Source organism: Dendrobates tinctorius, unplaced genomic scaffold (genome assembly GCF_039654945.1).
Source record: "Dendrobates tinctorius isolate UK_male_01 unplaced genomic scaffold, ASM3965494v1 ptg000093l, whole genome shotgun sequence".
Lineage (NCBI taxonomy): Eukaryota > Metazoa > Chordata > Amphibia > Anura > Dendrobatidae > Dendrobates > Dendrobates tinctorius.
This window is the reverse complement of record NW_027361761.1, coordinates 16799546-16822353: the sequence shown is the minus strand read 5'-3', so window position 1 is coordinate 16822353 and position 22808 is coordinate 16799546. Positions and strand designations below refer to the sequence as shown.

Here is a 22808-nt window from a genome sequence, read left to right as displayed (position 1 = left end):
CACAACAGCTTTGTCTCCCTGAATCTGAAGAGGCGGGTGGGCCATTGCCTATGGTCAGCACACCTCAGTACGCATCTGATGATGAGACTCAGGTGCCACTTTCTGGTGCGTACTGTGCTGTCGAGACTACCCAGGAGAAGCAGTCATTTAAAGAGGGTAGCGTAGATGATGAGGTCCTTAACCCATCATGGCGTGAGGTACAGGAAGGTGATGGGAGCAGTTCTGAGGAAGAGATTCACCGAACGGCCAAAAAAGGAGGGAGAGGCAGGGGGCAGGTTCGGTTGCCTGTAGCCTCCACTTCGGCACCCATTAGGAGCATTCCTCTTCCAAAACCCAAAACGGGCACTCCCAAGACTTGCAGTGCCTGGTCCTTTTTTGACACTTGCAGATGACATTTGCTTTGTCAAATGCAAGCTGTGTAATCAGAAAGTGAAAAGAGGGAAAAGTGTCAACAACCTCAATACCACAAATATGTGGAAAAATGTGCGGACCAAGCATGTAGTTGAGATACAAAGACACACTGAAGACCTAGGCCAACCTACAGCGCCACCTACCACCTCTTCAGCTCGTGTTGTAGCCTCTTCCTCCAGCTCACACACAGCTGGTTCGGCTTCCTCACAGGACCGCCATGGAAGAACCTCTGGCACTGTTGTGCAGAGACACAGTGTCATTCCACCCACAGCACCACGTTCCCTGTCATCCTCACACTCCCAGGCCAGTCTACAGCCATCGGTAGCACAGGCATGGGAGAAAAGGCGCCCATACTCGGCAAGCCACACCCAAGCACAGGCTCTGAATGCTGGCATTGCAAAACTACTGGCCCTTGAAATGCTCTCACTCAGGCTGGTGGAGACTGACACCTTCCGTAACTTCATGGCATTGGCAGTCCCACAATACAACGTGCCCAGCCGCTTTTATTTCAGCAGGCAAGCCGTTCCTGCCCTGCAAAAGCATGTGGAGGGAAAAATGAAACATGCGCTACTAAAGGCCGTCAGTAGCAAGGTCCACCTGACCACCAATGCGTGGACCAGTAACCATGGACAGGCACGATATCTTTCCCTCACTGCCCATTGGGTAAATGTTGTGGAGCCGGGTACAGATCTTGAGAGTGGCGCTGTACCTGTTCTGCCAACTCCAAGGATTGCAGGAATCCAGTCTGTACACATTGACTCCTCCTCATACTCCAGATCCTCTGAATCAGCGCAGCAGGAGCCGTCACAGTCTACCTCCACATTGACCAGTGAATGCTTACCTGTTACGACCGATATGAGCACAGCCGTGGCCAAACGTCAACAGGCCGTATTGAAGTTAATTTCTTTGGGGAATCGAAGCCACACAGCGCAGGAGCTCTGGAATGCCGTCAAGCAGGAGAGCGACATGTGGTTTGTGCCAGCGAATCTCCAGCCAGGTATGGTAGTGTGTGACAATGGCCGAAATCTGGTGGCAGCTCTGGGCGTAGGCAACCTCATTCACATCCCATGTCTGGCACATGTGCTCAACTTGGTCATGCATAGTTTTTTGAGGAACTATCCGGATCTTGATGCACTGCTGCACAAGGTCCGCATAGAGTGCGCTCACTTGCGGCGTTCCGGCATGGCAAGATCATGCATTGCAGCTCTGCGGCGCCGATTCCACCTTCCGGAATATCGCATCATATGCGACCTACCCACCAGGTGGAATTCAACGTTACATATGTTGGAGAGGTTGTGTGAGCAGCAGGCAGCAGTAATCGAGTACCAGCTGCATCAGGCGCAAACAAGTCGCACTGCGCGCCGTTTACACTTCACCACCACTGAGTGGGCCTCTATGAAGGACATCTGCCACGTTTTGCGTGCCTTCGATGATTCCACGCGGATGGCGAGTGCAGATGATGCACTAGTCAGCATGACTCTCCCCCTTATCTGCCTGCTTCAAAAAACACTGCAAGCACTAAGGGAGGAGGTTGTGGAAGAGGTGGAGGATGAGGAGTCACAAATGCCATCTGCTTCTGGACAGTCTGCGCAACGTGGTTCCTCACAAAGGCCTAGGCTGGGGACACTTTGTGAGGAGGATGAGGAGGAGTCAATGGAGGAGGAAGACATCTCTCCAGAGGAGGGAAGTACACAATGCTCTAGTAGTCAGTATGTAGAGCGAGGGTGGGGTGATGCAGAGCAGGCAGAGATGACGCCTCAAGCAGGGGACAGCGTTTCTTGGCCAGTTGGCAGTCTGCAGCACATGGTTGATTTCATGCTGCAGTGCCTGAGAAACCACCGCCGCATCGCCCACATTCTCAACACGGCTGATTATTGGGTGTACACCCTTCGAGATCCTCGCTACCGGGACAACTTGCAAAGCCTCATAACACGGTTGAACCGAGAGCGTAAAATGTGGGAGTACCAAGACACACTGGTGCATTCCATCATGTTCTCCATTCCACTCGAGAGCAGTGCTGCTAGTGCTTTACAAAGCAGCTCAGTGCGTCAAGGCAGTGGAGGATGCTCTGCACAAAGAGGGAGCAGAAGCAGCACCTCAGCACAAGCCAAGACCAGTATGGCCCAAATGTGGCAAAGTTTTGTGTCCCCACCACAAATGTCTACACCATCACAGACAGCTCCAGTCAGCAGGAGGCAACGTTTCCGTTAGATGGTGACAGACTACATGTCTTGCCCTCTCAGTGTTCTCCCACACGGCTCTTCCCCCTTCAAATTTTGGGTCTCTAAGCTGGATACATGGCCAGAGCTTAGCCAGTATGCATTGGAGGTGCTGACTTGCCCTGCTGCCAGTGTATTATCAGAAAGCGTCTTTAGTGCTGCAGGTGGTGTACTAACAGACCGTCGCATGCGACTACCCTCCGATAACGTTGATCGGCTTACTTTTCTGAAAATGAACAAGGCCTGGATCTCGCAGGAATTTGCCAGTCCTCTTCCAGATTAAATAATTGGTTGGCAACAGTATCCAGGTCTCCTGTTGTGTTCATGTTTCTACCACCTGAACTGTAATCCCTGGGCTCCAACACCGCCAGTTGCTGCTCAGAAGTGTTGTCTGCACAGTCAACACTTGCTCCTGTGTTATTGGGGTTCAGTAACGTCAGCTGATCCCCTGCTGTGTGTCCGGCAATTTTGCCTGCTCTGTCCACATTCACACTACTACTGATATTAAACTTGCTCCAATTAGGCCTCTGGCTACACTCTGTTTCTACTGTAATCCCTGGGCTCCAACACCGCCAGTTGCTGCTCAGAAATGTCTTTGGCACGGGTACTCCCTCCTGCCCAGCCTGGTTCCAGCACGCCAGCTGTTTCCGGGTAGTGTCAACGTCACTTTGCCTCCAATACGTTGTCCTGTCGTGTTGTGGTCGGGTTAGTCGACTCTATGGTGCCTGCAATTTAGGTGCTTCCTATGTGGGCTGCGGGATCTGGCAATGAAGGCTGGTTCCGTAGTGCCAATAGGACAAGCTCCCCCTGTAGGACTGTGGGTTTTGGTAACTCTGGTCGGCTAGCGGCCTTGTAACTTTTTTTTTCATGCGTACCTTCTGCTGCCTATCTGAGTTCCAGTACCATTAGCTGGTTCTTTGGAAGTCAATCTTGAATATGTCCCCCTGGGTTCCAGCACCGTCAACTGGTTCCAGGCAGAGCCTTTGGCTTAGGTGCCTCCTTCTCGGTATCCGAGTTCCACCAACATCTGCTGGTCCTTGGTAGTGCTTTCTGGCACAGGTACCTCCTGCTTAGTAACCAGGGGCTTTTTCTCTGACACTTGGATATCCTATTCTGGCTAATGTGGATGCGTTTTTTCAAGCCCTGGGGTTGTTGTATGATGAATAGTGTTGAGCGATACCATCCGATATCATGAAATATCGGATCGGATTGGATCGGACCGATACCCAAAAAGTAACGGGTATCGCCGATTCTGATCCCGGAAGCCCCATTCAAGTCAATGGGACAGAAATATCAGAATTAAAAAAAAACCCTTTCTGTCCTTGTAGGTTAATTCTACATGAAGAAAAACAACTAAGAATATAATGTAGAATGTATTGGGGGAGGTGTAGGAGACATTAAAGGCATAGAGGTTTAGTCCAATTAAATGGAATAGCAGGAATACATTTTTTTTTAAAGACGTTGGGAATTACAAAGATATTGACTATGTTAACCTTTTTTATATTTTGTCAGATATGTATGTTTCACTAGTTCCATGCTCTTCACCTTCTTTTTTACTTCTCCCACACTTTCTCCTTCATGATCCTCAGCAGCAGCATCTTTTTCATCAACTTCTTCTTCACCTTATTCATCCTCTTCTTCTTCACCTTCTTCCTATTATTCTTTTTTGTACATTATTCATATTCTTCTTATTCAATGATTATTCTTCTTCATATTCTACTTATTCATCTTCTTCCTATTCTTCATCATATTCTTATTTGTGACAGGCATTCCTGTAGTTATTATCTAGAAAAGTTTGAAGATTACACCTTCCGTTCTGCCTGTCACAAAAGATTTACAACAGGATTTGTCCACGTTCAGTTTGGCCTGCAGCAGCAGGCATTTTCTAGGGGCACCACGAGGAGGAACGGACTCACCCCCATACACTGCTTAGTCTTCTTCTGCTTATAATTTAGATAATATCTTTTGCTATGATTTTTAGTCTTATGCTTAATGTTCTTCTGCTTTTGGTTCTTCTGCTTTTTGCTCTTCTGCTTCTTGGTCTTCTGTCTCTTGTTGTTCTGCATCTTGGTGGTTGTCTTCATGTTCTTTGTCCTCTTGGTCATCTTCTTCAGGTTCATCTTTTTAGTCTTCTTTGGTGTGGTCTTCAGGGTCGTCGTCTTCAGGGTCATCGTCAGGGAGATCTAGAGAACCAAAAACCATTTCCACAAGCTTGAACTTGGAAAAGTAGCAGAAGGTACAAGAAGGCTGAAGAACTAGCGAGGACCAGCTGACGGTGCTGGAACCCGGAGGGGCAGCAGAAGGAACAAGAGCCAATGGCACAACCGTGGACCAGCTGACGGTGCTGGAACATGATTACTAAGCAGGAGGTACCTGTGCTAGAAAGCACTACCAAGGACCAGCAGATGTTGCTGGAACTCGGATACCGAGAAGGAGGCACCTAAGCCAAAGGCACTGCCGAGAACAAGCTGATGGTGCTGGAACCCAAATGGGAAGCAGAAGCTGCAAGAGCAAATGGAACTAGCGAGGACCAGCTGACATTGCTGGAACCCAGAGGGGCAGCAGAAGGAACAAGAGCCAATGGCACAACTGTGGACCAGCTGATGGTGCTGGAACACGGTTACTAAGCAGGAGGTACCTGTGCTACAAAGCACTACCAAGGACCAGCAGATGTTGCTGGAACTCGGATACCGAGAAGGAGGCACGTAAGCCAAAGGCACTGCCAAGAACCAGCTGACGGTGCTGGAACCCGGATGGGTAGCAGAAGCTGCAAGAGCAAATGGAACTAGCGAGGACCAGCTGATGGTGCTGGAACCCGGAGGGGCAGCAGAAGGAACTAGAGCCATTGGCACAACCGTGGATCAGCTGATGGTGCTGGAACACGGTTACTAAGCAGGAGGTACCTGTGCTAGAAAGCACTAACAAGGACCAGCAGATGTTGCTGGAACTCAGATACGGAGAAGGAGGCACCTAAGCCAAAGGCACTGCCGAGAACCAGCTGACGGTGCTAGAACCGGATGGGTAGCAGAAGCTGCAAGAGCAAATGGAACTAGCGAGTAATAGTAGAATGTGGACAGAGCAGGAGACATTGCCGGACACACATCAGGGGTTCAGCTGACGTTATTGAACACGAGTAACACAGGAACAAGTGTTGATTGTGCAGACGCCACTTCTGAGCAGCAACTGGTGGGGTTGGAGGCCAGGGGAAATACTAGAGACAGAGTGGAGCCAGAGGCCTAATTGGAGCAAGTTTGAAATTAGTAGTAGTGTGAATGTGGAGGCAGCAGTAGACATTGCCGTCCACACAGCAGGGGAGTAGCTGGCATTACTGAACCCCATTAACACTGGAGCATGTGTTTTTCTCTGTGCAGACGGCACTTCCGAGCAACAACTGGCTGTGTTGAAGCCCAGGATCAATCATGGAGCAGGCTGAGGCCTAACTGAAGCAAATTTTATATGTGATGTAGTTTGAATGTGGAGGCAGCAGGAGATATTGCCGTTCACACAGCAGGGGAGCAGCAGGCGTTACTGAACCCCACTAACACTGGAGCATGTGTTTTTCCCTGTGCAGACGGCACTTCCGAGCATCAACTGGCTGTGTTGAAGCCCAGGATCAATCATGGAGCAGGCTGAGGCCTAATTGCAGCAAGTTTTATATGTGATGTAATTTGAATGTGGAGGCAGCAGGAGATATTGCCGGACACACAGCAGGGGAGCAGCTGACGTTACTGAACCCCACTAACACAGGAGCTAGTGTTTTTCTCTGTGCAGACGGCACTTCCGAGCGACAACTGGCTGTGTTGAAGCCCAGGATCAATCATGCAGCAGGCTGAGGCCTACTTGGAGCAAGTTGAAATATGATCTAGTTTGAATGTGGAGGGAGGAGGAGATATTGCCGCATACACAGCAGGGGAGCAGCTGACATTACTGAACCCCACTGACACAGGAGCTAGTGTTTTTCTCTGTGCGGACGGCACTTCTGAGCAACAACTGGCTGTGTTGAAGCCCAGAATCTATCATGCAGCAGGCTGAGGCCTACTTGGAGCAAGTTGAAAATATGATGTAGTGTGATTTTGGAGGGAGCATGAGATTTTGCCGGACACACAGCAGGGGAACAGCTGACGTTACTGAACCCACAAACACAGGAGCTAGTGTTTTTCTCTGTGCAGACGGCACTTCGGAGCGACAACTGGCTGTGTTGAAGCCCAGGATCAATCATGCAGCAGGCTGAGGCCTACTTGGAGCAAGTTGAAAATATGATCTAGTTTGAATGTGAAGGGAGCAGGAGATATTGTCGGACACACAGCAGGGGAGCAGCTGATGTTACTGAACCCCACTGACACAGGAGCTAGTGTTTTTCTCTGTGTGGACGGCACTTCCGAGCAACAACTGGCGATGTTGGAGCCAAGGATCAATCATGGAGCAGGCTGAGGCCTACTTGGAGCAAGAAGAAAATCGGATGTAGTTTGAATGTGGAGGCAGCAGGAGACTTTGTCGTCTACACAGCATGGGAGCAGCTGGCGTTACTGAACCCCACTGACACAGGAGCTGGTGTTTTTCTCTGTGCGGACGTCACTTCCGAGCAACAACTGGCGATGTTGGAGCCGAGGGTAAATCAGTGTGTAGGCTGAGGCCTAATTTCATCAAGTTTAATATCTGTTGTAGACTACTACTGATTTTAAACGTGCTCCAACTAGGCCTCTGGCTCCACTCTGTCTCTATTATTTCCCCTGGCCTCCAACCCCGCCAGTTGCTGCTCACAAGTGGCATCTGCACAATCAACACTTGTTCCTGTGTTACTGGGGTTCAGTAACGTCAGCTGATCCCCTGATGTGTGTCCGGCAATGTCTCCTGCTCTGTCCACATTCCCACTACTAGTGATGAACATGATGGAATGCACCAGTGTCTCTTGGTACTCCCGCATTTTACGCTCCCGGTTCAACGGTGTTATGAGGCTTTGTGAGTTGTCCCGGTAGCGAGGATCTAGGACGGTGTACACCCAATAATCAGCCGTGTTGAGAATGTGGGCGATGAGGCGGTCGTTTATCAGGCACTGCAGCATTAAATCAACCATGTGCTGCAGACTCCCAACTGCCCAAGAAACGCTGTCCCCTGCTTGAGGCGTCATCTCTGCCTGCTCTGCATCACCCCGCCCTCGCTGTACATACTGACTAGAGCATTGTGTACCTCCCTCCTCTGGAGAGATGTCTTCCTCCTCCATTGACTCTTCCTCATCCTCCTCACAAAGTGTCCCCTGCCTAGGCCTTTGTGAGGAACCACGTAGCGCAGACTGTCCAGAAGCAGATGGCATTTGTGACTCCTCATCCTCCACCTCTTCCAAAACCTCCTCCCTTAGTGCTTGCAGTGATTTTTGAAGCAGGCAGATAAGGGGGACAGTCATGCTGACTAGTGCATCATCTGCACTCGCCATCCACGTGGAATCATCGAAGGAACGCAAAACGAGGCAGATCTCCTTCATAGAGGCCCACTCAGTGGTGCTGAAGTGTGCCTGGCGCACAGGGTAACTTGTTTGCGCCTGATGCAGCTGGTACTCCATTACTGCTGCCTGCTGCTCATACAACCTCTCCAACATATGTAACGCTGAATTTCACCTGGTGGGTAGGTCACATATGATGCGATGTTCCGGAAGGCGTAATCGGCGCTGCAGAGCTGCAATGCGCGATCTTGCCGTGCTGGAACGCCGCAAGTGAGTGCACTCTATGCGGACCTTGTGCAGCAGTGCATCAAGACCCGGATAGTCCCTCAGAAAGCTCTGCACGACCAAGTTGTGCACATGTGCCATACATGGGATGTGAGTGAGGTTGCCTAGGCCCAGAGCTGTCACCAGATTTCAACCATTGTCACACACTACCAAGCCTGGCTGGAGATTCGCTGGCACAAACCACACGTCGCTCTCCTGCTTGATGGCATTCCAGAGCTCCTGCGCTGTGTTGCTTCGATTCCCCAAAGAAATTAATTTCAGTACGGCCTGTTGACATTTGGCCACAGCTGTGCTCATATCGGTCGTAACAGGCTCCTGCTGCGCTGATTCTGAGGAACTGGAGTATGAGGAGGAGTCAATGTGTACAGACTGGATTCCTGCAATCCTTGGAGTTGGCGGAACACGTACAGCGCCACTCGCAAGATCTGTACCCGGCTCCACAACATTGACCCAATGGGCTGTGAGGGAAAGGTATCGTCCCTGTCCATGGGTACTGGTCCACGTATCGGTGGTCAGGTGGACCTTGCTACTGACGGCGTTTAGTAGCGCATGTTTAATTTTTCCCTCCACATGCTTTTGCAGGGCAGGGACGGCTTGCCTGCTGAAATAAAAGCGGCTGAGCACGGTGTATTGTGGGACTGCCAATGCCATGAAGTTCCAGAAGGTGTCAGTCTCCACCAGCCTGAATGAGAGCATTTCAAGGGCCAGTAATATGGCAATGCCAGCATTCAGAGCCTGTGCTCGGGGATGGTTTGCCGAGTATGGCCGCCTTTTATCTCATGCCTGTGCTACCGATGGCTGTAGAGTGGCCTGGGAGTGTGAGGATGAACGGGAACGTGGTGCTGTGGGTGGAATGTCACTAGGTCTCTGGACAACAGTGCCAGAGGTTCTTCCATGGCGATCCTGTGAGGAAGCCGAACCAGCTGTGTGTGAGCTGGAGGAATAAGCTACAACACGAGCTGAAGAGGTGGTAGGTGGTGCTGTACGTTGGCCTACGTCTTCAGTGTGTCTTTGTAACTCCACCACGTGCTTGGTCTGCACATGTTTCCACATATTTGTGGTATTGAGGTTGCTGACACTTTTCCCTCTTTTGACTTTCTGATGACACAGCTTGCATTTGACAAAGCAAATGTCATCTGCAACTGTGTCACAAAAGGACCACGCACTGCAAGTCTTGGGAGCGCCCGTTTTGGCTTTTGGAAGAGAAATGCTCCTAACGGGTGCCGAACTGGAGGCTACAGGCAACCAAGTCTGCCCCCTCCCTCTCCCTCCTGTTTTGGCCGTTCGGGGAATCTCTTCCTCAGAGCTGCTCCCACCACCTTCCTGTTCCTCACTCCATGATGGGTCAAGGACCTCATCATCTACACTCCCCTCTTCAAACATCTACTTCTCCTGGGTAGTCTCGCCAGCACCGTACGCACCAGAAAGTGGCACCTGAGTCTCGTCATCATCTGATGCGCACTGAGGTGTGCTGACCATAGGCACTGGCCCACCCACCTCTTCAGATTCAGAGGGACAAAGCAGTTGCGCATCACTGCATTCTCCCTCTTCTTCACATTCTTGAATGCTGCTAGGCTGGCCCCCTCTTTCCAAACCAACAGATTCAGAGAACAGAAGTAGAGACTGTGATGGCTCCTGTACAGGGCTCTCTGACTGCCTGGGCAATTTGGCAAGTGGTGAAGAGACATATGGTTGCTCTTCAGTGCTCTGGCCCTGAGAGGACGTGGAAGTCATTTAAGTTGATGCGTTAGCTGCCATCCATCCGACAACGGCTTCAATTTGTTCGTACTGCAGCAGTGGGGTACAGCGAGGTCCTGCAAAGATGCGCATAAAGGACTGTTGCCTGGTAAAACTGGGGGATGCTGACTCACTGGTGCCCGCAGAAGGCACAGAATCCCCACGTCCTCTCCCTGCAGAATCCCCACGTCCTCTCCCTGCTGCAACTCCACGCCCACACCCACGTGCCTTACTCCCTGCCTTCTTCATCTTGGTAGACTTATAAAGATAGGCAGAAAAGTACAAAGGGGGACTTAGTGTGCTTATTCCTGAACAGCTGCTAACAGGTATAAGAAACACTAATTTTATAAAGTGTGTGGACTACACTTTAATATGAGCTAATGTGGCCTGCACAACTGTCAAATGGAGTGTTTGATGAACTTTATTTTGTTTTTGTTTTTTCAAAAAAACAAAAAGGATGTGACCAAAGATTTGAAAGCGATAGTATCACAAACTTTTTGGAGCTATTACAATGCAGGAAGGTAACCTACAATGCAAAAGATGAGGCTCCAAAAAATAGGGTAATACTAATCTGGCTGCGGCTGCAGGGCACAAGCCAGAAAAAAGGCTCCTCTATCTACTCCTATATAGTGTTTGCAACCAACAATGTAGATGGATACGGATAGATGCACACTAATAGGAGAATTAATGAAAAATGAGCTGCAATAAAATAAAAATATGTATGAGGCAGTGACGCACGCTGAGCGGCCTACAACCAGACGTAGCTGCAGTACACACTACAGCGTGAGCTGCACTCACACACAGAGACCTCTCAGACAGCCGTGAACAGTGCAGATAACTGGGCACTACCACTGAAAGGCTGCAGAAAGGCTCCGCTGTCTACTCCTATAGTATTTGCAACCAACGTATATGGATACGGATGGATGCACACTAAAAGGAGAATGAAAAATGAGCAGCAATAAAAGAAAAATATGTATGAGGCAGTGACGCACGCTGAGCGGCCTACAACCAGACGTGGCTGCAGGATACACTGGACACACTACATAGCGTGACCTGCACTCACACAGACCTTGCAGATAGCTGTGAACACTGCTGCAAGGCAAAAGAAAGCTACAGTGGTTGATTATGTAGCCTGGGTAAAGCACAATATGATTTTGAAAATCGCTATCTTTAACTGTCCCTCAGAGTCTTGAACAGCATCCTGTCCCTAACTGAATTCACAGCAGAGTGAACCCTAAATGGCGGCGGTGGCTTTTATAGTGCATCATGACATCATTTCAGCAGCCAATCACAGCCATGCCATTACTTAACATTCCTACATGCCTAACAGGATGTGCCAACACTTCTGAGGATTGTTATTGGCCGAATCAAATCAAACTGGCTCATAGCATTATGGGAACTTCCGATTCCGGTATTCGATATGCTAAAAGTATCGGAACTCAGTATCGGAATTCCGATATTGGCCGATACCCGATATTTGCGGTATCGGAATGCTCAACACTAATGATGAACCTAATGCTATTGATTAAGCTGACAAAACCTTATTGGCATTGAACCAGGGTCAGGATTCTGCAGAGTTATATTGTCAAAAATTCAGAAAGTGGGCGGTCCTTACTAAATGGAATGATGATGCCCTAGCAGCTCTCTTTCAGAAAGGTCTGGCAGAAACCGTAAAGGATGTTATGGTGGGATTTCCTGTCCCCTCTGGTCTTGACGACTCTATGTCATTAGCCATTCAAACTGATCGGCGTTTACGTGAACGTAAAACTACACGAGAGGCGGTGCTGCCTTTCAAACAAACTTCTGAACCCATGCAATGTGATAGGGTTTTGTCTAGGGCGCAACGTCAAGAATTTAGAAGGAGCAATAAGTTGTGCTTCTTTTGTGGGGGCGCCTCTCATACTATTTCCGTCTGCCCTAAGCATGAAATAAGTTTTGCTCACTCATTTGCTGTGTTCACTCAGTGTATAGCCTAAATTCCTTTTGGCGGTTTCCTTGATGTGCTCCTTATCTTCATTTTCTGCTAAGGCTTTTGTTGATTCAGGAGCAGCCCTGAACCTGATGGATTTTGACTTTGCCAAACATTGTGGTTTTTCCATGGTACCCCTGCAGACTTTTATTCCTTTAAGGGGTATTGATGCTACCCCTTTGGCGGAGAATAAACCCTAGTTTTGGACCAAGGTGATAATGCAGGTAGCCCCGAACCACCCAGAGAATTGTAAATTTTTAGTGTTGCATAATTTACATGACATTATTGCACTGGGTTTTCCTTGGTTGCAGACCCATAATCCTGTTCTGGATTGGAAATCGGTGTCTGTGCTTTAGTTGGGGTTGTCAATGTGTTCTTTGTGACACTCCAGTTTTCTCCACCTTTCCCCAGTCTCATGATGTTCCTCACTATTTCGCTGATTTCTCTGATGTATTTAGTAAGAGTAAGTCCGCGTCTTTGCCTCCTCATAGGAGTTATGATTGCACGATCGAGTTAGTGCCCGGGTGTAAATTTCCCAAGGATCGGCTTCTCAACTTATCTGTACCTGAACATGATGCTATGCAATCTTACATCAAGGAGTCATTGAAGAAGGGTCATGTCAGAACATCCTCTACAGCTTTAGGTGCCAGCTTTTTCTTTGTGGCCAAGAAAGATGGCTCATTAAGGCCATGTATTGACTATCGTCTCCTTAATAAAATCACTGTTAAATATCAGTGTCCGATACCCCTGATTTCTGATTTATTCTCCAGAGTGAAAGGTGCTAGTTGGTTTACCAAGCTTGACTTTAAGGGGGCAAATAATCTTATTCACATCAAGCACAGTAATGAATTGAAGATGGAGTTTAATACTCCTGAGGGGCATTTTGAGTACCTAGTGATGCCTTTTGTGCTAACTAATGCCCCTTCCGTCTTCCAATCTTTCATGAACGATATCTTCTGGGATTCTGTGGATAAGTTTTTGATCGTTTATTTGGATGATATTTTGATTTTTTCCAAAGATTGAGATTCTCATGTGAAACAAGTTCTGACTGTATTCCGGATTTTGAGAGAAAATGCTCTGTTTGTTAAGGGTTAAAATGTCTCTTTGGCGTACAAAAGAAATCATTTTTGGGATTCATTTTGTCCCCGTCTACGATTGAAATGGACCCGGTCAAGGTCCAGGCCATTAATGATTGGGTTCAGCCCACATCCTTGAAGGCTCTCGAGAAATTTTTAGGTTTTGCTAATTTCTACCGTAAATTCATAAGTAATTTTTCTGGTATTGTTAAACCACTGACGATTTGACCAAAAAGGCGCTTATGTGGTGAATTGGTCTCCATAGGCAGTCTCGGCGTTTCAGGAGCTTAAGCGGAGATTCACTGCTGATTCTGTCCTACGGCAACCTGATGTTTCACTCCCATTTCAGGTGGAGATATATGCTTCTGAGATTGGTGCAGGAGCCGTTTTGTCTCAAAGAGATCCGGTAAACTCTAACATCAATCCTTGTGCCTTCTTTTCTCAAAATTTTCCTTATCTGAACTTAATTATGATGTGGGGATTGGGAATTGTTGGCTATGAAGTGGGCATTTAAAGAGTGGAGACATTGGTTGGAGGGAGCCAGACAATAAGTTGTGGTACTCACCGACCACAAGAACTTGATCGATCTCGAATCAGCCAAGCGATTGAATCCTAGACAGGCTAGGTGGGCCTTGTTTTTCACACGTTTTAATTTTGTGGTTTCCTTTCTTCGCGGGCACTAAGAATATTAAGGCAGATGCCCTCTCTAGGAGTTTCTTTGCGGTTTCTTTTGATGTGACTGAGGCTACTACCATTCTAAATGAGGGTGTGGTTCTTTCTGCTATTTCACCCGATTTGAGACTTGCCCTGGAGGAATTTCAGGAGGACAAACATGAACGATGCCCTATGGGAAAATTGTATGTCCCTGACCTGTGGAGGAGAAGAGTAATGTCTGAAATTCATTGCTCCGCATTAGCTGGTCATCCTGGTATTTTTGGTACCAGAGATTTGGTGAGTTGGTCTTTTTGGTGGACTGCTTTATCTCGTGATGTCAGGAATTTTGTGCAGTCCTGTGGGATTTGTTCTTGGTCCAAACCCTGTTCTCGTTCTAGTGATTTGTTAGTGCCCCTGTCGGTGCCCAGGAGGCCATGGACCCATATCTCAATGGATTTTATTTCCGACCTCCATGTCTCTCAGAGAATGATGGTTATCTGGGTGATCTGTGATAGATTTTGTAAGATGGTCCATCTTGTTCCACTCCCGAAGTTGCCATCTTCTTCTGAGTTGGTGCCTTTGTTTTTACAACAGGTGGTTCGTTTGCACGGTATTCCTGAGAACATTGTATCTGACAGAGGAGTCCAGTTTGTTTCCAGATTTTGGAGAGCTTTTTGTTCTAAACTGGGAATTCTGTTGTCTTTCTCCTCTGCGTTTCACCCTCAGACCAATGGACAGACTGAGAGAGCAAACCAGACTTTGGAAACCTATTTGAGATGTTTTATGTATGGTGATCAAGATGACTGGGTTTCTTTTTTGAATTTTCTGAATTTGTTCTCAATAATAGGGCTAGTTCTGTCACTTTGATGTCTCCTTTTTTCTGCAACTTTGGGTTTCATCCTTGGTTCTCTTCAGGGCAGGTAGAGGCTTTGGTCTGTCCAGGTGTGGATTCTGTGGTAGAGAGAATGCAGCAGATTTGGGATCAAGTAGTGGATAAGTTGTCTCACTCTCAGGAGAAGGCCCAAAGGTTTGCTAACCGGCATAGAACCATCGGTCCCTGATTTAAAGTGGGTGACATGGTTTGGTTGTCCTCAAAAAATATTCCTATGAAAGTTGCATCTTCAAAATTCAAGCCAAGGTTCATTGGACCTTATAAGATTTTGGAAATCCTTAATCCCGTTTCTTTCTGTTTGGCTCTTCCAGGAACTTTTAAGATTCACAACGTTTTTCATAAATCCTTGTTGAAAGGGTTTGTGGAACCAGTAGTTCCCATGGCTGCGCCCCCTGATCCTGTATTGGTTGAGGGTAATCTGGAGTATGAGGTAGAGAAGGTATTGGATTCTCGTCTAGCTAGATGGAGACTCCAGTACTTGGTCAAGTGGAAAGGTTATGGTCAGGAGGATAATTCTTAGGTATTTGCTTCTGATATTCATGCCAAGAGATTGGTTTGTGCCTTCCATTGGGCCCATCCTGATCGGCCAGGTGGCTTGGGTGAGGGTTCGGTACTGTTGTGAACACTTTTGACCTGGCTTGTGAGTTTGAGCTCCCTCTGGTGGTTGCTGCGGGTAATGGAGCTGGTCTGGTTGACAAAAGTTAATCACTTGAAGAGGATGATTGGAGGTCAGGTGTTACAGACTGGGAAGATTTATGCGAGCAACTTTCCCTCAGTTGTTGCTGGTGATTTGGTTTCTTCCTGTGCATTTGGAAGTCTGCCTGCCCCCTGCTTGGTCCTGCATCGTTCAGATAAGTTTTTTGTTTGCTGGATTCTTTTTGCATTTGATCCAGTTTTTGCCTTTCTCTGATTTTTACTTTGCTGGTGTTAGTTAAGCCTTGTTCCCTGCTGGGACCTGTGCTAGACCCCGTTCCATATGCCACAGCTCATGTCAATGTGTTCAGTATTGCTAATCCCATGCTATATCAGTATCTTTTGTTTTGCTTCCAGGTCACACCAGAATTCTGATCTAGTGGGGGAGAGGTCGTGTGGCCTCAGTTTTTTTGCATATCAGACGTGTTGGATTTTTCTCAGGTGTTTTTGAGTGATTGCAGACAGTATCTTTCCTGTCCTGTTCTATCTAGACAGTTTGGGCCCCATCATTTGCCAACTCTATTTTCTACCTGTGTTTTGTGTCTCATCTTGTCTCACCAGCAATATATGCTTGGGGCTATCTATTCTTTTCGGTTTCTACTCCGAGGCAGTTTAGCTTTCCCCTTTCTTGCCGAAGCGTCTAGGGCATCGTAGGTATGTCCCACGGCTAATTCTAGTTGTGTTGTCAGTTTAGGGGTCTGCAATCCACTTAGTTACCAACCTTTCTGGTTACCTGGTTGACTAGCCTATTCCCCAGCTATCCTCCTCGGTTACCTAATCATAACAGCTACAACAGATCCCAGGAGCAACATCTGAGCTCTCTGTCCAGAAAAGCGCAATGCTGGGAACAGCTAAGATCCTGCGCAGAACCCTCAAACTCCCAGGCCTCTGGTAGAGGACCTGAGAATAAGAAAGGACATGAAAGACCATCCCCAGTGGGGGGTGAGAAGGAATTTTTTATACATATAAAAGAAGGGGGTACAGAGCAAAGAAATAGTCCACTGAGAGTGGTGACATGGTAAAGAGCAACCGTCTTAAAAGATTTCTACTTGAAATATCCACTGACTATAGAGCCGTATCAATCAGTTGTAAATGACTCTGCATGAGGAGAAAAAACTGAATTTCATTAGATTTATGCTTTGTAAGGGAATTATTGTTCAAAGCAAAAACTAATTTGAATTTGTTATGGGATGCTAATCTGTTTATTAGCATATTGAGACTAGGAATGGTCTCAGATTTCCATGGGAAAAGAGGATAGATTCAATTTCTGAGATGTTAATTCATAGAATTATTTTTTTCCATTGTGTCATTTTGGCAATTAATAATGGATGGGAAGGTAGAGGAAGAAAGGGAACCATTAAATGTAGTATAATTATGGATATTAATGGGTTTTGATTATTAACATCTTCTTCCAAAGCAACCAAATTGTCCTTCATGTTGGGTATAAGCCACTTTCCACTCTGTGGGGTAATATTTGCTTCATAACAAGCCTGTAAATTGGGGAGGGCTATACCCCCTTTATCCTTACTTTTGAAAAAGGATAGTTTTACTTATTCTTGGTGTTTTTTTTATGCCAAATGAAACATGATAGTTGTTGGTGAAATTTTTGAATCCAGGATGAAGAGATAATTAAAGGAACTTTCCTAAAAATATATAGAAGTCGATTTCCACTTTGGCATTTGATATTATCGTGGTTGTCATGAAATTGCAGGTTACCTTACCTTGATTTCCCACCTGTAGTCCAAATTTTTTCCATATTTTTCTGTAGAGAAGAGATTGTAATTTTACCTAAACCAAAAGTTACTTTTGACCCCTGGGAGTTGTATTTGGAATTTGTGCTCTTTTAGATAAGGTTCACTATTAGAAAACCTCTTTTTTCTTCTGGTGGGAATCTATACTATTGTGGTTAGTAGGCCAAAGTAGTATACCATCAATTTTCATGATGGGTGCCTCGTCTGGTCCTCAGAAATGCTCTGTCTAGCCTCTTTTTCCTTTAGTGCACAACACTGGGCATCTTAACTATTCACTGAGGCTTTTGGTGCCGTGAAGGCCCCTGATCTCATGACACACACCATGTGGTAGTAACATCACAATGTGCGTCTCCTAAAGTCCACAGAAAATAATATAAAGATAATGAGGAAATAATGTACCGTATATAACTGTCTGATTTTAATTAGTGAAAGCAAAATAAAGTAAAAAAAATACATTCCCACACATAAGGTAGGTCTCTTACTTTGGATTTCTGGATACTTCATCATTAGTAGAAGGCCCCATCTCAGGGTGAGTGAGGTTGTCTCCATGCCAGCATCAAAGAGATCCGCAACCAGGTGTGTTAGGTTTTCATTGGTGAAGTATAATTTAGGATTTGGCTTTTCCTAATGTAGAAAATACATCAAAAACATGTTCTTTGAGAAGCCACTTTGAACTGCTGCTCTAGCTAGAATACAAACTCAAGCATTAGTTACAAACACGGAGCATGGAGGAGGGGAGCAGAGAAGCTAACAATAGGAGAGTGTTTGTAAATATTGTTTGCGCATGGGATTCTTGCCAAAGAAGCAGATCAGAGCAGCTTCTAAAAGAGCATAAACTTGGTAGTTAAAATAACACTTTTAGCATTGTTTTATAGCATTAGTGTTACAGTTGTGTGATAATATGTTTTTGTATGCGACACTTTTCCCACTATTTCTACAATATATTTTATCATTTGTGCTGGACATATCCATATGCTCCCATTAACTAGATTGATCTATCTATCTGTCTATCCTGTGGTGTGAATAAGGCTATGTAATAAGACTGAAGCATGTCTAGCATTTTGCAATGTGACATCCTGGTATAGTTCTTATTTGACAGCTATACGGTATGCATGGTTCATTGGTGCCTGAGGAGGGTTTAACTCTACCTCTCTATCTATCTATCTACCTCTTCAGGTAGAAATGCCAAATTGCGGCATTAACCATTTGTCTTTGGCAGTTTTCAAAGGCCTTACTTTTGAATAGAGCATTGCCTATAATAGCATGCTGTTATTTCCTCTCCCAGGGGACTTGCCTGATCCACTTTGGCATTTTCTACCCATAGGCAGGTGCACGGTCACAGCTTCATGGGACAGGAATAGAATGTTTATACACGGGGCCCATGATACTGGAACCATCGCACCTACTTCCCCCTCTTTAATGTTAATTGTTTCATATCAATATGGTATATGTTAATGTTTACTGCACTGGCCTAGACTGGTGTTACACCCTTGTTAAGGCAGTTTTAATGTCCCTATGCCCCAATTATTCCTTGACATCAACCCCACCCCTCCCTACTTGGTCCAGCGTGGTTGTGCTACAGATTAATGGTAAGCGCACCCATTCCATCTTTTATGGTGGCTAACCAAGGTGTTTTGAAATTAGCAAGTTTCAATACACATGGCCTATACTCACCTATCCCAAGAGCACAGACACTGAATTGGTTTAGAAAGGAACATTTTAATATTCTCCTTTTACAAGAAACGCATTTCCAAATCGAGAAGCTTCCCTCCTTTGATAAGTCGCATTATAACCAGTGGTACCATGCCACTTCCTCCCAGAGGAGCTCTAGAGGAGTGTCAATTGCGTTTGATAAGAATACTCCATTTCTGCTAACTGACTCATTGGTTGGCACTGAAGGGTGATATATTTTTATAAAAGGTCTTTTAGCGGGAACCTTAAGGCCCCGTCACACTAAGCGACTTACCAGCGATCCCGACACCGATATCAAGGTGTCAGGATCGCTGGTAAGTCGCTATGTGATCGCTGGTGAGCTGTCAAACAGACAGCTTCACCAGCGATCAGCACAGTGATGCCGAGCGCCCGGCATCGTTGACCATCGCTGTAAAAAATAGAATCAAAATAAAAAATATTGTTATTCTCACCTTCCGCCGTCCCGTTCAGCCATCCTGCCTCTCTCCACGCTCCGGTCCCAGTGATCCTTTGCACGAATGACCGCGAGATGTCACGGTCTCGCGGGAGCGCGAAGTCTCGCGGTCATTCGTGCAAAGGATCACTGGGACCGGAGCGTGGAGAGAGGCAGGATGGCTGAACGGGACGGCGGAAGGTGAGAATAACTATATTTTTTATTTTTTTTATTATTTTTTACACCTGATCGCTGGTCTCCCACCTGTCACACACAGCGATGCGTGCTGGCCAGCGGGAGACCAGCGACCAAAGAAATATCACTTCAGAGGTTAACTTCCCAACAGTGTGGGAGACCACCAAAGCTGTGGTTAGGTGTGAATTGATTTCCATAGCTTCCCATCTCAACAAACAGCGCAAAAAGACAATACAAGATCTTTACGAAGAGCTTTGTTGTGTCAAAGTTTGGAGGCTCTTACAGTCAAACGCTTACAGCTAAAAGACCTGCTTAATAAGCAGTCTGCAAAACATACCTCAGTTGGAGAATCCGTATGTGTGTCCACAGCGATAAGGCCTCCAGGCTTGTGATGTCACTAATTAAAGTGAGACAAGCCAAGACTGGTATTCACTCCCTGAAAACCTCAAGTGGCAATAGAAAATCTAACCTTGACCAAATCTCACATGAATTTTTTAAAATATAACTCGAACCCATATAATTTACAACCAGATGAGTCTGACTCAGATAAGATAAGAAAACGGACGGAAATAAAGTCCTTCTTATCCTGCCTTAATCTACCCAAACTTACATTAGAACAGCAAAAATCCCTTTCTAAACCTTTTACTTGGGATGAGATCCGATCCACTCTTGCAAACAGCCCCACAGGGAAAGCTCCCTTGCCCCGATGGACTCCCCGCTACATATTAAAAACTTTCTCTGATACACAAATCTAGAAAGTGAGGTTAGAGGGTAACGAGGTGCTCCGGGGCAGTCCCTTCCCCCCCTCAATCCTTGGAAGCCCATATTTCTCTAATACACAAGGAGGGCTAAGATCCAGAACTTTGTAGTAACTACAGACCCATCTCCCTTCTGAATGTGGATCTGAAAATTTATGCTAGCATGCTTGCAAAACGCATAGTGGATTATTTGCCAAAATTGATCTATCCAGATCAGACCGGTTTCATTAGGGGTAGAGAGGGTAAGGAAAATGCTTGGAGAGTCCTTTGTTTAATGCAATATTCCAATTTTCATAAGACACCTCTGGTGCTTCTAGGCACTGACGAGAGAAAGCATTTGACAGAGTGGATTGGATCTTCAAACAGGAAACCCTCAATAGTTTTAATTTTCCCTCTCTACTAAGAGCGGCCATGCTATCAATGTATTCCCACCCATCTGCTAAAATTAAACTTAATAATTCCCTCACCAAGTCCTTTATGATCCATAATGGTACAAGACAGGGTTGCCCTCTCTCACCATTGTTATTTATAGTGGTAATGGAACCCCTAATCAAGGCTATCATTATGTGCAAGGACATAGAGGGTGTGAACATACAGGGAATATCTTATAAAACCATGGCCTTCGCTGATGGCTTATTAATTACTGTGACATGTCCCCACAGAGGTATACCGGCTCTCATGGGGATCCTGGAGAGATATGGCTCCCTGTCTAATTCCAAAATAAACCCATCCAAATCCGAAGCGTTGGAAATAAATATACCTGCTAGCACTATAAACGGCTTCAAGTCACAATTTCCCTTTCATTGGCCGGGTAACTATATAAAGTATCTTGGCATTAAAATTAGTCCATCCTATAATGATCTATTTAGCCTAAATTATAAACCACTTCTCAATTTAATTGCAGATCATACCAAAAAATAGAGGGCCCCATATCTCTCTTGGATGGGCAGAAAAAACCTAATCAAAAGCATTCTTTTACCTAAACTAATTTATCTATTTCAAATGCTACCTATAGAGCTGCCCAGGACGTTCCTGACCCAGATCAATTGCTCTTTCTTTAAATACATATGGAATAAGCATCGATGAAGACTTAACTCCCACACACTTTCATTGCCTAGGAGAAAAGGTGGCATGGAAGCTCTCAATATTCATACTTATTATTTAGCCGCTATCCTATCAAGGACTGTTGATTGGGTCAGGAAGGCTGGAGAAAAACCCTGTGTTAGGCATCGTGTTCCTGTCACTGCACAGCGGGAATCCAGAGCCTTGCTTTCGGTGGTCTCCCATTCCCCTTCTGCCGCAGAGGAGGCTGCTCAGCAGACTCGTCTGTCCCGGCGCTCTGCCCAGACTAGCTCTGTGGTTTTGGCTGCTGCTACCACCTCTGGTCCAGCTATAGCAATGCATGCTGGACAGCAGAGAGCTACTCCAGGGACTAAGTCCTCCATTCAGTCCACTAAGCATGCCCGTGGGACGATCTCCCATTGGAGATTGGAGATCACATGCTCATGTCCTTCTCCAGCATGGATTGGAACATCAGGAAGGTCTCGGAAGGACACTGCTATAAAAGGGTGGCATGGCCGCTCGGCCATGCGCTAGTATAGAGTGCATTAGAGGGAGGACTGGGAGCTTGCATCGCATCCAAATGAAAACCACTTTAGGCTGAGTTCATTAAACCACAGGTGGGTGCACAAATTCGCTGGTGAGCCCAGCAGATATCCACAAGAAGAAGAAAGTTCGTTCGGCACACCGGCATAAATGAAAAAAAAACTTTATTAGGCTAATATGCCATATTAGAATGCAAAAAACACAGGTGTTTTTTGCATTTTAATATGGCATATTAGCCTAATAAAGTTTTTTTTTCATTTATGCCGGTGTGCCGAACGAACTTTCTTCTTCTTATAGAGTGCATTACCAGACTATGAGGAGTGAGTGTTGTATGCATGTATGAATGTCTCTGGTGAATGACTCATTAAGAAACTCCTACCCTTGGTACGAATGTGTTGTGCAGCCTAGCCTGTTAAGCGCCCAGGCTTAGGTGTAGATAGAGGCAGCGTCTGAGACTAGCATCAGTGTCCACCGGTGGCTCTGCACACCACGGTGCATGTGCTCGACACTCCACCATAGTCAGCGTCTATAGTGGCGTCCACAGGTTGGCTGGGTTCTGTGAGCTAAACAGGCTCTGCCAATTATGTTCTGCAGTAGTGCGGCTCTGTGAGGTAACAGAGTTCGCCCTGTGCACACCGGGTGATGCTAACCCGCATGTGTTCTTCCTTTATACCGCCATATAGCGTCCGCCATTACCTAGCAGCAGTATACCACCTCTGCACGGTGGACCCTGGGTTGCGATCGCATTTTCTCATATTTTATATTTAGTGCGATCTGCAACCCTAACTCCCTGGCTTACTATAGAAGAACAGATGTCCCTGACTCAATTAAGTTCTATTATCCTATCTCCCGTAACATAACTTAAAACTACCTTTCCAAACCTCCTTACTCAGGCGGCAGTCAAGTGCTTGGAAGTCTGTGGCACCTTATTTGTCCCCAACTCCCTCACCACTAACTAGGGTATCAGACGTCATGGCTTTTGATTTAGCGAAAACTATATC

At 46.4% G+C, this 22808-nt stretch overlaps 1 protein-coding gene across 4 annotated transcripts in view; it reads right to left on the bottom strand.

The window, feature by feature from the left end:
• LOC141098583 (cytochrome P450 2K1-like) overlaps window positions 1-22808 on the bottom strand; it is a 243856-nt gene that overhangs the window by 15560 nt on the left and 205488 nt on the right. For all 4 annotated transcript variants that reach the window (XM_073586490.1, XM_073586489.1, XM_073586493.1 and 1 more), the window contains one exon: window positions 17607-17748. In XM_073586490.1, coding sequence (XP_073442591.1) covers window positions 17607-17748 — 142 coding nt within the window. The remainder of the gene's footprint in view (window positions 1-17606; window positions 17749-22808) is intronic.